The 15,519-nt window shown below is 38.5% G+C and overlaps 1 protein-coding gene across 5 annotated transcripts in view; it reads right to left on the bottom strand.

The window, feature by feature from the left end:
- Window positions 1-15,519, bottom strand: part of FBXL7 (F-box and leucine rich repeat protein 7) — a 313,883-nt gene that overhangs the window by 133,062 nt on the left and 165,302 nt on the right. For 4 of the 5 annotated variants that reach the window (XM_032711572.1, XM_032711589.1, XM_032711597.1 and 1 more), the window contains one exon: window positions 5,004-5,093. In XM_032711572.1, the coding sequence (XP_032567463.1) occupies window positions 5,004-5,093 (90 nt within the window). Of the gene's footprint in view, window positions 1-5,003; window positions 5,094-7,070; window positions 7,102-15,519 lie in introns of those variants that run through there. The other variant, XM_032711613.1, reaches the window with a different exon arrangement.

Raw genomic sequence — 15,519 nt, 5'->3', positions numbered from 1 at the left:
TATTCCCAAGTAGAGCAGTGATAAATGATTTCTGATACAGAAGTCAATTTTTTTCTGGAGAAAGTAATTTTTCTCTATAGATGTTTCATTGGCTAGGTCGTGCAATAAAAGGATGGCTGACGGCCACAGAAACACAGCTTGACCAACCTTAGCCAACTATTGTCTTGCACAGGGTATAAAGTAGCATTTTTACATGTATAATTAAAGCATTACATAGTTTCAAAGTGCTACATTTTCACACAGTTGCCCCCCAACTGATTTAATGGAGGGAATGGTTCCTAATGAACATAATTATTCCTGCCAGGCTATAGGTTCTGCTTCTCCAAGAATCATAGAATTATTTAGGCTGGAAAAGACCCTTACAATCATCAAGTCCAACAGAATCACTAAAAAGCCCAAACAAAACAGAAAGGAGGATACAACTATGAGAGTGGGGGACTTTTCTAGTACACATCTAAACTGCAGAAGAAATACCTCTCCTCTTGAGATGCATACAAACAGATACTGCCAAAACAAATGCATTTGATCTCCACACTAAATATATATTGCAGTGTACTCTAGAATTCTCAGAGTACTGCAGACAGAGAACAAGTAAAATACTTACTTTTCAAGGTCCCTAAAAGTCAACTTCACTAAAAGCAGATAAAGTTTTAACTTTGTCAGAATACAGTGGGTGGCTTCACTGTATTTTTGCAAAATTCAAAATACAAAGATTTAACGGGGTATATTCAGAGGTATTTCCGCACTGAGTTGCTCTGCTAAAACAGTGTTTTGCTTCAGGCCTAATACTTCAATTTGATTTTACAGCAACTGAGAAATAAAATAGAACTTATACATGAAGCTAATACATGAGCTCTCAGTTTAAAGTTGCCTCTGGATTACTGCTTAACAGCCCTACACATGAAGTGCAAACAGGATTGATTTTTTTATTTGAAAAACAGTCAGTCAAGTTAATATGAAGCATTCAGCTTGGACATAACATTCCACGCCCTGCAAGTAGCATTAGAAGGAAACTCCCTGATCAAGGTAAGCCCATACAAAAACAGTCATTTAGTCTAATCTTCTAAATCAAGTTCTAGACAATAATATTCCAGCTGAGACTGTGTCTAGCAAATTGCATTTAAATGGCCCACAAAAATCCATTTAGTCTTTCACTTGCCAGAAGAGCAATGGGGGGTAGCAAAAACTCATGTGTTCTCAAGTTTCTAACTATAATTGATTGATAGGGTAAAGAATTGCAGACTATGTCCAAGACTGGAAAGGAAGTAAAAGGCAGGGTATATATTCAATGTTAAAGAAAAATGTATCCTCAGAAGAGGAGACAGTGTGGAGGCATCAGTGTGCATGCACACCCACATGCTTCCGAGTCAAAGTGCAGACAAACAGTTTCTACAGTCCTTACTATGTGATTTACAGAGAGTACCAGATGTTTTTTGCCACCTGCCCTTCACTGAAGTGAGGGCACAAGAAGAACAAATTGGAGCAAGCCTACACAAAGTGAGGGCCACAATAAGAGCAACTGGGTTCCAGTTTCAGGACCAGTGTACAGCCTCACCTTCGCACCTCTCTCAAGTGCATCATTGATATCTCAAAAGTTTGCATGGTCTGCCAGGTATTGTATGCTTTTCTCTATGCAACAGAGATGGAGTAGTAGTTACCTCTCCAATGCATCACTGAGTGAAGCTTGTTTGGCTAAGGATACTAACACGTACTGTCTTTCTCTGTTGAAGGATGTGCAGTTCACCCAGGCACATTTAATAGCATGACAAACATTTTGTCTCTTTGAAACAAAATATCACACAACCTCTACAGATGCTCTTAATCCACAGTGTGAAGTGGGGTACCATTATTTTGGCCATAATTACACTTCCCATTCCCACCAAGAAATTTAACTGACATGGCCTTAACAGCATATCTAAGACCAGAAGAACAAATAAGCCACTTCGAGCATCTTGTTACTCATTTCTGGCACCCATTCCATAGAGAAACACCACAGCACTGAAACTTCACAAATAACATGGCTGCAGTAGTCAAGATGAAGAGTGTGGTTCATTTGATTGCCTGAAGTGATGGCAAGATAACACCTGCTGCTGCCAGATACTTCCTGAAATTGTTTGCTCTTTCAAGTAAGAGTCCTGCTTGCCATCTTTTTGCAGTCCTTGGGAATCTGTACTTGCCTAAGTAGTACTTTACACAACTGCTTCTCTGCTGTAGAGTACCACAGAGCTTGTATGAATCAGTCCCACAAATTTCCTTTCTAGTTCTTTCAAGGCATTCATTGTCTTACAGAAACATAAGACAAGCTGTGCAGAACTGGGAAGAGTTAGGTCTGTTTGAAAAGCTGAAAGCTCCTACTTTGATGTAAAAGGCCTCCAGCCCCAGACAAATTCTATGCTCTTCACAGAGCTGGGCACTTAGAAATTCAGTTGGTAACAGAAATTCAAAGGATGCAAAGAAGCTGTCTGCCACTTGTTCAATTAGAATCATTTCCCATGACAATGTAGATGAAGAAGAGTTCACCTGCAATGTTTCACAGTCCTTTCCACTCAATAGCTATGACATACACAGCTCACCACATACAACACATGGCATATTCATAGAATCATAGGACAGTACACAGTGCTATGAATTTGCAGTATAGGTAGAATTGAAGCATTCTGTCCCTGCAGTAAACCAGTCTCATGGTAAAAGGCAAGATACATTAACCAATCTTTGAGGCAGGCAGATACTACTGTACCATGGCAAGCAAATACTAGACTGGAACAGGTAAATTTAGCTAACGGTTAAAACAACGTTGAGCAAACACCCCAAAATACGTAAGTGTCACTGCTTGTACAGCATCTAACACAATCAGACTCTTGTACTTAGCTGGCATTACTCTATAACTGAACAGTACAAAAGCATTCACTTTTGTAAGCACAGAACTCTAGTCATCTTGCAGAAGGTATGAGTCTTTCTGATCAGCTGAGTCCTCCTTCAGCATAAGTCTACTGTACATGGGGAAAAGAGGTAGCACTAGTAAAAAAACCTAGACATAACAGTTGATAAGTGTGCTTTACAGTAACAGCGCTGGTTTCAACAGTGCCCCAAAACTACTTCAGGTCTCTGGTCCCACTTGCCTTTACAGAGTTCTTATGCTCCCTGGTTATGACATTCAAAATATCTGACAGATTATGCAGCAATCCATATTAAGGTAATTTATGTTAAACGGATCCGTATCAGTAATTCCTCAGGAGAAAAAAAAATTGTAGGAAAGTAACAGTAGCACTGGTTGAGGAAGAAGCTACTTCTGCTGTTGTCAAAATTAGTGTTTACCAAACCCCACTCTTCTAGGGCACAGAAATATTAGGTTCACATCTGAAATTGCCTCCAAGTATAGAATACACAATTCCACTGCTCTGAACTCTTCCTGAATCTGCATGAGTACTCATAAAAACACCTCCACTACAGCATCTGCTGGTCTGCATTAAAGCCTCCCTCACTAATGAATTAATCAGCTACAAACCAGTGGTGAAGATTTCAGGGTCAACACTAGTATCCACCGGGTCTACAATGGGCTACATTAAGAACATAAATCTTAGAGATTAATAAAGGATTATTTTGCATTATCTGATTTGAAAGTAAGAAAAAAAACATGCTTTACAGACTGAAGTAGAAATTTAAAGCAATTGTTATATACTGACACAGTTTCTACTAATCCTTTGTGGTTTCTTTTCTTTTTCAATCCTGCCTGTCATACAGAGAATACATTTCCTAACTTTATTTTGTGTCTTGGCAATTCACCTTTTTCAGATACCTCAAAACTTTTGAATCTAAGGCTTAGAGAATCATGAAGTCTACTACTCAACATTATTAACTGATTATTTATTTATTGTTAAATGTATTGCCTGCACTGAAAAGCAGAGATTATAAACCAGTATCTCTCACGATTCACAGATACCGAGTATTCGTTGTTGGTGTGGGATTATGTATGCCTAACAATCAAACTCTGGTGATTTATATGTGGTCATTTATTACATACATGAACTGCTTTTGCTGAACAGATTCTATAGTCATAGTCAGACTTGCCAAACTAGAACTACTCAACAGTCTACGATTTCTTTTAGCCATAGGAAATAAAGGTAGACTGACAACAATCATCTTGTAACTTAATTTTTAGTGAGAGAATTGTAAGAAATCAGAATTATTACTTGAAAACAATCAAGATAACAAAATCATTATGATAGAGTTGAGCAGAAATATTAGTTAAGGCTCATAATTGTACAATATAAAAAAAAAAATCCTTTCAGCTTACCTCATTAAACTATATATAATGATTTCCTTAGAAGACGCACTTGTGAAAACTAAGCCCAAAGAGTTCTATTTAACAGAGCATACCCATTCACATATAAGAAGGCAGCAAGGAAGAATCAGCATTTCTCTGTTTATAGGCCAGTTAGTACAACACTGTACTGACACAGAAGATATCTCCTTCCCCTAGACATTAAAAATCTCGTCATGGGTGATGACATACTCCAATAGCTGTAGGTGAGGTATGTTGATCTAATTAAAGCTTTGTCAGCTTCATGTCCATAGATACACTTTTGAAAAACTTGGGTCAAAAAACTCACATTTTCATGGTGCCCACAGTATGAAAAGAAGAGAGTGATAATTGACCTAGAATGTATGTTAAAAACCTTCCATCAAGTATATTCTAAAAAAATTAACTGCAAAATCAGATCATATAAAATCTTTCAGCCTTTGCTGAAAAAGTGACATGCAAAATTACTCTCAACCCTCTACATTTGGACTCCACAGAAGTGTCTTAAATCCTTTGTCACAAGTTTAAATCAGAAACTACAGCAGGTAGGAGCGAAAACTGTTTAAAGGAAGAACTGTTTTTAAATTTGTAGTGAACCAATGGTAGTGTACAGAAAAGGAATGAGGAGGAGGGGTTCCTCTTCTGAAAACTACAAAGATTCTGTTGGGAAGCCTGATCTGGGTAATGAGGACCAGCTGCTTACCTTCACTGGTAGCTGCATTCTTCTGGGCTTTGGTGGGTGTGTGATCCGTACTTGAACTCACGTCGGATGAGATGCTTGAGCTGCCCTTGCCTGCAAAGGGAGAAGGAGGTGTAGAGGGTGGGAGGGAGAGAGAACAAACATGAGTATCAACAGTGAAATAGAAAGACCTTCAATATCTGAACCTGGAACAATTCCAGGAAGCTTTAAACTGTGTTTAAAGCAGCTCATGTTCATTTTGTACACACCAGGGTAGGAGTTAACTGCACTATAACTTCTAGCACATGTACCTTCACATGTATTAAGGCTGCAAATAGCCTCCTGTGCCAAAGAGGCTCTTATTACTCATTTGCTAAGCTCCACTGTAAATGAAAAGTTTGTGATTAACAGCATTAAGGGAACTTTCACATTCAGTTTACTCATTCAAATACCTCTAACACAGATCAGAACAAATGGTTAAGTTCATAAAGAGTTAAATGAGTTTAGAGTTATGTATTCACATAATCTATTCAAGTCACTTGGTCACATGAAAATGAAAGCAAGGTATCTGTTATCTTCCCCCGCACCATGCTCACTGCTTGATGTAATACACCATTTCAAAACTAACTAACTTCTAACTAATTGTGGGAGGTTTTTAACTGTACATCATAACCCATGGAAGTTTTGTCTCTTATTTTCTTTCTTTTTTTCTTCCCCTGCATTTCCTACATCAATGAGCTCAGACCTATATGTCACATGTCAAACCAGGTACAAGTTACCAACGAAAGAAATCCAAATACAAAGAGAATATTAACCAAGATAGATACCATAGAAGAACAGAGTTGGCTAAACAAAAACTGTCTTTTTGTTTACCTGTGAGGATCTAAGAAGGAGTCACTTCTGTTTCCCTTCACTCACTCTTCTCAATGTCAGTGATTACTAACAAGGAATACATTCTACTCTGCAGCAGGAACCAAACCAACCACCCAATCAGCAATACACAAGATAATTCTAGAGAGAGGAAATGCAGTGAATATTGTTACGTTTTAAGAAGTTATTTATTGCCACAGACACTGCATCAGTGAAGTCATTAAGAGCTATGCTAGCATTTGGACCAAAATTAGGCTGTATGCAGAAAGCAAGCCGACACCATGTTTCTGTCACTTGAGTAAACCTATAATCATAGGAATGTTAGCAAGAGACTTTTCTGATCTGTTATTTCAATCAAGCATTCCTTAGGGTTCTGGGTTACAGTATGCCTGGTTTTCAAAACATTTAGATGTAAGGGAGAGGTCTGCTTTTTGAAGGTGCCACAACAGAACAAGGATTTAAGTTTTAATGGGAAACGACTGGAGAATGTGCAAATGTGGGTTGCTTCACAACCAAGGTACTGCCACTTAATCCGTCAGCCAGCCCTAGAGAATCATTCTCCACATAAAGTTGCTTAAGTTAACATGCTCACATTTGAGAGATGATTCTGAATTGAATTGTAGAGAAAGGATATTAAAATGGCCAGAAGTAAGTAAAAAAAATAAATGGCTAAAGCTAGTAGTTGGGTGGGGTGAAAAGAAAGAAAAAAGTGTATTTTCAGATATTCGCTAACTGCTTCTTACATTCTTTTAAGAAGTTAAGCAAAACCAAGCAGCAGTGCCTCTAAAATATCACTTCAGTTGCTCTCAAGCTGTGACATGAGTTGGAGTAATGGACTGTGGTCTTCATAGAAATTACTGCCCCAAAAATAGCTCTCCAGCGAAGACAACTAGGTTTGTGGTAGAAGAAAGGCAGATGAGAAAAGGATAGATGTAAAATGCTCTTTCCCAGGAAGAGGCCAGAGAACATGAAATGTCTGCAACAGCTGATAATCAAACCATTACTGATAAGAAAGATATTTAGATGGTATTGCCACTACCAGCAACTGCAGAGGCAGGAAACAAAATTCCAAGGAGTCAGCCCTCCTTAACACATTAATAGAAAGAAAACAAAACAAAAAAGAGTAACTGGAAAAAATTATGTCCTCAAAGCCAATAAACAGGATTTCCTCTAAAAAAGAAATTATCTTTTTTTTTGGGGGGGGGGGGAAGTCAAGGATACCAAATAACAGCAGAGTTGCTAGTTGCTCATCTGTGGCATAGGTTGTTTTTCACAAAGTGAATGTTTCCCAGGCTTCATATCTCCCCCTGCTACTAACATCAATAGTAGTTCTGTTTACTCCACATATAAGCAAGTCTCCAAGAACACAAGAGAAATATTTCACCCACTGTAGGCTGCTAATTGCCAGTACACCTAGTAGTAACATATTTACAAGTGCACACTTCTATAGAAACTGTGAAATTCCAGATATGTCTAGATATTTACTATTTAAATCTACTTGGAGTTTAAAATATTTTAACTCATTGCAGGAAGTTAAAACAAAACATTAAGGAAAAAAAACCCCCACAGTGGTTACTATTTTGGTTGGGTACAGTTCTTCCTGCAATTATATCTAGATTTTTCCCTCATACAGTCAACAGTTCTTTATTTCTAATCTGGAAGCTGCAATCCAAAAGAAAGGAAACTGTACTATGGTAGTAGGTAGATATAGCACAATTTTCCTAGAATACACCATAATTGACACTGGGAGTGAAGGTAGCATGTACTGCACAACATGAGCAAAGATCACACAGCTGCACAGTTGCAATTCAAATCATGTCTCTGACCCGCTTCTGAAGAAGCAAGAGTATGGATTTTTTTTTTCCATCTACTAGTGCCAAAGTCTTACAATAGTCATAGGAACAAGAGTCCAGCCATCTAATCTAGTACGCTATTTCCTACAGATCATATTTTGATCCTGCTGGAAAGAAAGTTAGAATAAGATAAGCATATAACAGGTACTTCCCCTGAACATTGTCTCTGCCTTTGTAGCCCACGGAAGATTTTTAGTCATAGATGTCTTTCTACTCAATAGCCCTATAGCCTTATTAAATCTAGCTTGTCTCTTTTGAGTCATGACTATTAAAATAATGCGTTTCATTTTCTTTTTATCACAGATGGCTATATTGACTAAAATATTAGCTTTGTTTTCTAAAAGCATTTGCGTCTTCAGTTTTGCTATGAGAACAGAATAAATACCTATGATAATAAAAGAGATGCTATGTACTAACTAATGAAACACCACCAGAAGGTTGTGCATGGAACTGGATGGTCTTACTCCCCATTTCAATACTGCTGAAATAAAGCAACAGTTTTTCACTGCTGTTTGTATAGAAAGTTATAAACTTTATTTCAAAGGCATACTAAACTAGAGCTTGAAACACCTCTATCAATATATTTCAGGCTGTCAAAACTTGCAGAACAGAAGTAAGACAGAACACACAAGGAATCTTAGCTGAATAGAAGCAGTTGATAAATACTGGAAAGGAAACAGCGTGAACTCGTGAAGAGCAAACTGGATTCTGCCGGTCACATTCACTGCCAAGAAGTGTCAAAGATATCACAAGTCAGTCAGGACATAATCAATGCAATTTAAACTTAAATGGGAAAACACAGGCTATAATTGTATGAGAGCGAGAAACCATTTTCAGAAGCACATATGCAAAGCATATTTCAGACAGTGTTCCTGACTGTATGACTGCCACCTCTTCTGGTGCATTTTGTTGTTTTCCTCATCTACTGCACTTCCAGCCAGCATAAATAGAAACTGCTTGAGTTATGTGATGCAAGTCATAAGATACACAAGGCTCACTGACCCATATGATAGATGAAAATGTGTCCCAGCAGCGAGTCACAGAGTCACAGAATATGCTGAGTTGGAAGGGACCCACAAGGATCATCAAATCCAACTCCTGGCCCTCTACAGGACCATCAACAAGAGTCACACCACGTGCCTGCGAGTATCTTCCAAACACTTCTTCAACTCTGTCAGGCTTGGTACTGTGACTATTTCCCTAGGGAGCCTATTCCAGTGCCCAACCACCCTTCAGGTAAAGATCCTCTTTCTAATATCCCCTGACACAACTTCAGGCCATTCCCTCAGGTCCTGTCACCAGTCACCGCAGAGATCAGTGTCTACCCCTCCTCTTTCCCTCATGAGGAAGTTGTAGACTGCAATGAGGTCTCCCCTCAGTCTCCTCTTCTCCAGGTAGAATGGACCAAGTGACCTCAGAAGCTCCTCATACAGCTTCCCCTCAAGGCCCTTCACCATCTCCATTGCCCTCCTTTTGATTTGTGGTGCCCCAAACTGCACACAATATTCAAGGTGAGGCTGCCCCAGTGCAGAGCAGAGTGGGATAATCCCCTCCTTCAACCGGCTGGTGATGCTTTGCCTGATGCCCCCCAGGACACAGTTGGCCCTCCTGGCTGCCAGGGCACTGCTGACTCATATTCAACTTGCCATTGACCAGGACCCTCAGCTCCCTTTCCACAGCACTACTTTCCAGCATCTCATTCCCCAGCCTATACGTACAACCAAGGTTGCCCCACCCCAGGTGCAGAATCCGGCACCTTCCCTTGTTGAACTTCATATGGTTGCTGATTGCCCAACCCTCTGATTTGTTGAGGTCTCTCTGCAGGGCCTCCCTGCCTTCAAGGAAGACAACAGCTCCTCCCAGTTTTGTGTTGTCTGCAAACTTGCTTAGTATCCCTTTCAGTTCTGCGTCCAAGTCATTTATGATGTTGAAGAGCACAGGGCCTGAGATGGAGCCCTGTGGAACCCCACTAGTGACAGCTCACCAGTCTGATTTTACTCCATTCACTACTGTCCTCTGTGCTCGACCTGCACACCAGTTGCTCAGCCACCACATGATGTGTTTATCCAGCTGTGTACTGGACAGCTTGTCCAGAAGGATCCTGTGAGAGACCGTATTGAAAGCTTTAATGAAATCCAAAAAGATTATATCAATTGGCTTCCCTTGATCAGCTAGGTGGGTTACCTTGTCATAGAAGAAAATCAGGTTTGATAAGGAGGACTTTCCTCTCATGAAGCTGTGCTGGCTGTGACCAATGACTCTGTTGTCTTTCAGGTGTTTTTCAATACTTTCCAGAATAATCTTCTCCATAACTTTACCAGGCACTGAAGTGAGACTGACAGGCCTGTAGTTTCCTGGGTCCTCCTTCTTGCTCTTCTTGAAAATTGGGACAGTATTTGCCAGCTTCCAGTCAGCTGGGACCTCTCCAGTTTCCCAAGACCTCTCAAAAAGGGATGAGAGAGGTTTTGCAATAAAACCAGCCTGCTCTTTGAGAATTCTGGGATGAATCCCATTAGGCCCCATAGATTTGTAGGGATCCAGTCGGAACAGCAGATCCCACACAATTTCAGGGTTGACCCTTTCACTTGCTGTGTAAGAATTTTACTAGTTTTTTTGTAGCACATTTGCTCTTGGATTCTGGTGTAGGGGTATTTTTGGACCATATTTTACAAACCCTTCTAAGATCTCATACAAACAGGCTGACCTGACACTGGTTCTTACATGCTACCCTGGAAAATAACTGCAGTATTACTCTTGACAGCAAGTTTTAATGTGATGACACCTGCCTTCAGCAAGCAGTGACAGGTACTTCAGGAGTTAATGGATAATGGGACCAAATGTATTGTTTGCCATGCTGAAGTGAAACATTAGACAAAATGCCAAAACAGAAAAACAAAACAAGCATTAAGAAAAAAAAGAACAAAAAGCAATTAAGTCCAGAACAATAGCCATTAATCTTTTTAACTGTCCAAAAGTGTTATACTGCAGTGACTTTGAAGCAAAAAAAAACCTGAAAACTTTGTTTATTTAAGCCATCAATTTTTATACAAATGACATTATTCAAATTAAACTTCTCAACATGAAAGGTCATATGCTCATGGCTTTCCTACCAGATGATCATTACTCTTTCTCTTTTATATCTTCAGACAAGCTCTTTTTTAAATCAAATATATGCCAACTACATCAAGAAGAGATCCAGAAAAAAAGCAGTCCAAACCCCAAAGCATCGGGGATCATGCAAAAGGAAAGAAAAATCTCTTTTCCTTCTCTTGTTTCCATGACACGCATTATGCTGGTCCAAGTCTCCAAAACCTCAAGTGTATCTCTTTTCAATCTGCACCTTCAGAGACTGCAAACTCCTAGCATGTTTCCAAGTATCCCCATGGAAATCAACAGCCCACTGCAAGCCTTAGTCTTTGTGGATATATGGCATTCTTTAATGATGCAATAAATTAATTCATTTCTCCAAAGTAAAAGTGAAGTTGGACTACACACTTTCACAATCATTCTCCTTGGACTTTATATTCGTACCAATGGAAATTATATGTCATAAAACTCTTTTCCACCTATTAATTCTAAACTGCTGAGCAAACTATCACTGTTTCAGCATTGAAGTTACCTACCTACAAGCACTGTCACTCACTGAACTGCTTTCAGGACGAAATATGTTCATTTACAAATTCACATTGACCTTCTGCTCTAAAATCTTAGGAGTAGGGTTCTCAAGAGATTTTAAGGTTTTTTCCAAATCAAATTAAAATGTGTCAACATAACACACAGACTCTAAATTTCATTCCACCCAACATTTGTCAGGATATGATAAAGCAAACAGCAATCTGCACAAATTTCAACCCCAAGGAAAGGAAATAAACTGAATGTTTCACAGGAAGTATACTGAAGTTTGAAGAGTTTGCAGATATTGTTCTCTTTGGGACAATATTTCCTAAAACTTTCACAAGTGAAATCTCCACAAGCACTTTACATTATTTTTTTTTATTTTTAAACCACAACTTCAGCTTCCAGGATTGTGAAATTTGGCTGTGAAATTTGGCATAACTTAGCTATGAAATAGTACACTTAGTTCTGCAGCATTTCTGTAAATTTTAAGCTAAATTTCAACTCTGGTCATATTTGTCTGTGTGACCTTTATTGTTCTTCCAGTCAGTACCTGCTTCAACTTTTCAAGCACCACAGTGCACTACAAAACCTCCTGCAACACCTAACAGGCTATACTAAAGTATCTCTTCTAGGGAGTCAGTCACCTTACTAATTTTTTATTTCTTTTAGGAATTTGTATTGGATGCAGGAACCAGTCAGCTCCAATGGCCGCCAGCCAAGGCACAGCTGACCCTCTCAGCCACGGGTGAGCAGGTACTTCTTTTTTCATCTATGTTACAAGATGCAACAAGCCACTTGAAAGGTGAAACCATAACACCGAGGGAAATAACCATTATTTAATTCTGATGTAAATCTGACTGTGGAAGTTCTGCAGCTAGCACGAAAATGGTTTATCCACTATATTGTAAAAGGTTTGAATTTGAAAAAGATACATAAAAGTGCAGGTGTCAGATCAAATTTTTCAGAACCATTAGCAGAATGATATTTATTACTAGCAAGGCAAGACTATTCAGAAAGGTTGGATTAAAATAGTGAAGCTTAAGTAAAATTGTTCACACAGGCATAGATTCTAGTTGCTGTGCCTTGCTAGAAGCCTACTGGGTTTGTAGTCAGGACATCTGTAACTCACATCTTTGTGCTAAATAACTCATTACAAGTTCAAACTGACTAAAGGATTTATTTAATGAAGTCTTCAAGTGAACTCATCTAATCTAATAACTAAAAAGAGGTAGGGAACATATTTTATGTCTCACTCTTTTGCCTCCATGTAACAGACGATAATATCAATTCCTTTTCTAGAGAACTTCAGCCCTGACTGATGAGGCTTGTTAACCAAGAACTGTTAACTGGGACTACTAAAGTCACCATCATTTTTGAAGACAGTACATCTTTCCTTATAAAAGCATTTCAAAATACGGAGGGGCAAACAGCATATACCACTACTGAGTTTATAAAGAAGCAATCGTGTCAAACTACTTTGGTACAGGGCCTCTTTGAAATGTACTAAGCAGCCTGCATGCCAGAAGGTAATGCTAATTTGCAGCCAAACTTAGCACCATCTCACTTGGCAGTCAAACTTTGCTCTACATCTAACATGCTGATAAAAGCCTAGGAACTCTTTAGTCTAGGAGGTAAATATTATTTAACTAATGCTGCCTGAGAAGGAAAGAATGCAAATACCTTTCTTACTTGAACTCAAAGTGAGAAAACAAGATGAGAAATCTGTAACATCCTCTTTATTACTTAACCGGACTAGCAGGTATAAGTACTAAAATACTATCTCTCACTGAAATGGCTTAGCCTGTACTCCAAAAGTGGTTCCTACTCTGTAGTGCTCTACTTTGACTAAGAAACAGGGAAATAAAACTTTAGCCTTCCTACCAATGACAGAATTTTCTTAGAAACCATGACATTCATTAAATATTGGGTTTTTCATTATAAATTATCTTCTAATCACCAACATGTTTTAAAAGGCATATTTACTCAAGATACAATGTTCTAATGTTCAGTTAGAAACACTCCCTTAGTGTTATTTTAAATATATATATATAACCTAACCTTAACTACTATTTTAATCTGATAGTAAAAAATTATTATTAAACCAACACAAGAAATTAATAAACACAATTGAGTCAAAACAAAATCCTTTTCCTGGCCTTATACTTTCTCTGAGAATGTCACTTCATTGCCAAGTTCTCCACTAATGGTTGCTTCAAATTTGTTTTTCCCCAGTTCCACTGTAATTTAAACAATATGCTAATCCTTTATATTTAGAAAAGCCAGTGGCTATTCAGGTCAATACCCAACATAAATTGGTAGACTTCATTTGCACATCATCACATGGGCCATGCCAAAGGATAGAGGTAGCCTGAGAGCATAAACTCCAGTACAGATTCTGAAGTGACTGTAAAACCTGCTGTTGCATTGGAGTGCACCAGGTATTTGGAAGAGATCTGAATTTCATTATATAATTGCATACTGTCCAAAGTCAAAACCACCAAATATATGCTTGTCTTCTACAATAATATCATTAACTCTAAAGATCTCTATTCAGATTTTAACAACTAGTTCCAACATCTGAACAAAAAAGGTTAATATTAAACTATCAATTTAAGTGCTCATTTCATTTAAAGCACAAAAGCTACAGTATTTTCAATGATAATTTTCATCCATTTATTACAAATGCATCCAGTACTTGCACCAATATTCCTGTGTTCACAGTCAAAAGTAGTTGTGAATATTCTAGCATCAGGGCCCAGCTATCCTGCTTACAGCTCATAAGACATGATCAATCTCACAGACGGAGTTTTACTCAGCACTTAAAGATGTAACTGCAGGGCTTTGCAGAACCTTTTCTTGAATAGTGTTTAGTCCTCAGTCATGTCCCTTCTCTCCATCCAAAAGAAAGTCTAAAAGTAAAATTACCCAGTCTTGCTCATCCATGAGGAGGACTCAAAACAAGTCTTGGTCACAAGACCAGCTCCCAGCCCCTATTCAAGAGCCAACTTTCATCTCTTCTCCCCACCTCTACCTCTTCTACTGCAATCCTACTACACACTACTCTGTTAACTTCGCCAGACCCTTCCCTGGCTGGTTAAGCTTTCACTGGTCCCTGCTCTTAGCCTACCTTGTGGACTTTGTTCTTTGCATGACTAGTTTGGAGAACACCATTTGGAAGAGGCTGACAAGTGAAGGTAAATTCTCCAATTCACCAAAACAAGCACAGCAGCAGCACAGAGCATGAAAGCAATAGGTATGACATCTGCCAAGTGTGACTCATGGCTAGATTTTTACAGAAGTCTTTCCACTCAAATACAAGTTTCTGCATGTGCCAAAACCTCTCCTATGGTATCAGTATTCCCACAGCCTACTTTTGATGCTATTATCTGAAATCTAGCAAAGTTTGGCTACCATGCTGAGAATATTTACACAGAATTTTCTACTAAAGGTGTTTTACTGTCCTAGTCTGATACTAAATTGGCATGAGGTATAGCATACATTGCAGATCTGATTAAAAAAAGTAACTCTATCAGGAAATCAAACAGTTTCTTCCTATAACTGTATAGGTGCTAAATTAGGTAGAGTGGAAGCAGAAGGAGCCCACAGTTGGAGGCAGATGCTCTTTTAGTGCAGTACATAGCAACTATGTACACAGTACTATGTAACAATAACCAACCTCACAATAGCTCCCAAATTTTAAGTTTGAATATTGATAGATGGTTAAGTCAGAGTAAAGACATGGAAATGAAATACCTTTATCAAGACATCATACGAAGTATGCTAGTATCAATGTACGCTGTGAAAAGCAATACAAATCTTTGTCACGTGATAATACAGATCTGAAAGCCTAAGATGACTTCTTTAAGTAAAGAAGAACAAAAGAATCTGACAGCTAAGGAAAACCAGAGACAAGGATCACTTTACTTCTTTAGATAAGCACAGTCACTTCCAGCTTTTCTTTACAGATGGATACAGGGAGGTGGAAAGGGGAAAAGGGAAGTGGCTGACTCAAGGATGCAAGTAAACGGAGACTTTGAAAAATTGTGGGATTACAAAAACTAAATAAAATAGATTTGTAAAAAAGACATACAATGATAGAAAGTGGTATCTTAAAGGCAACTAAAAAGAACCTTCACACTTCAGAAGTATCTCCGTTTTTTCAACTGACAATTAAGCTTGACAAAATTACAAGCCACATA

This window comes from Chiroxiphia lanceolata, chromosome 1 (assembly GCF_009829145.1).
Source record: "Chiroxiphia lanceolata isolate bChiLan1 chromosome 1, bChiLan1.pri, whole genome shotgun sequence".
Lineage (NCBI taxonomy): Eukaryota > Metazoa > Chordata > Aves > Passeriformes > Pipridae > Chiroxiphia > Chiroxiphia lanceolata.
The sequence above is the reverse complement of the archived record's forward strand: the minus strand, read 5'-3'. Positions and strand labels throughout refer to the sequence as shown.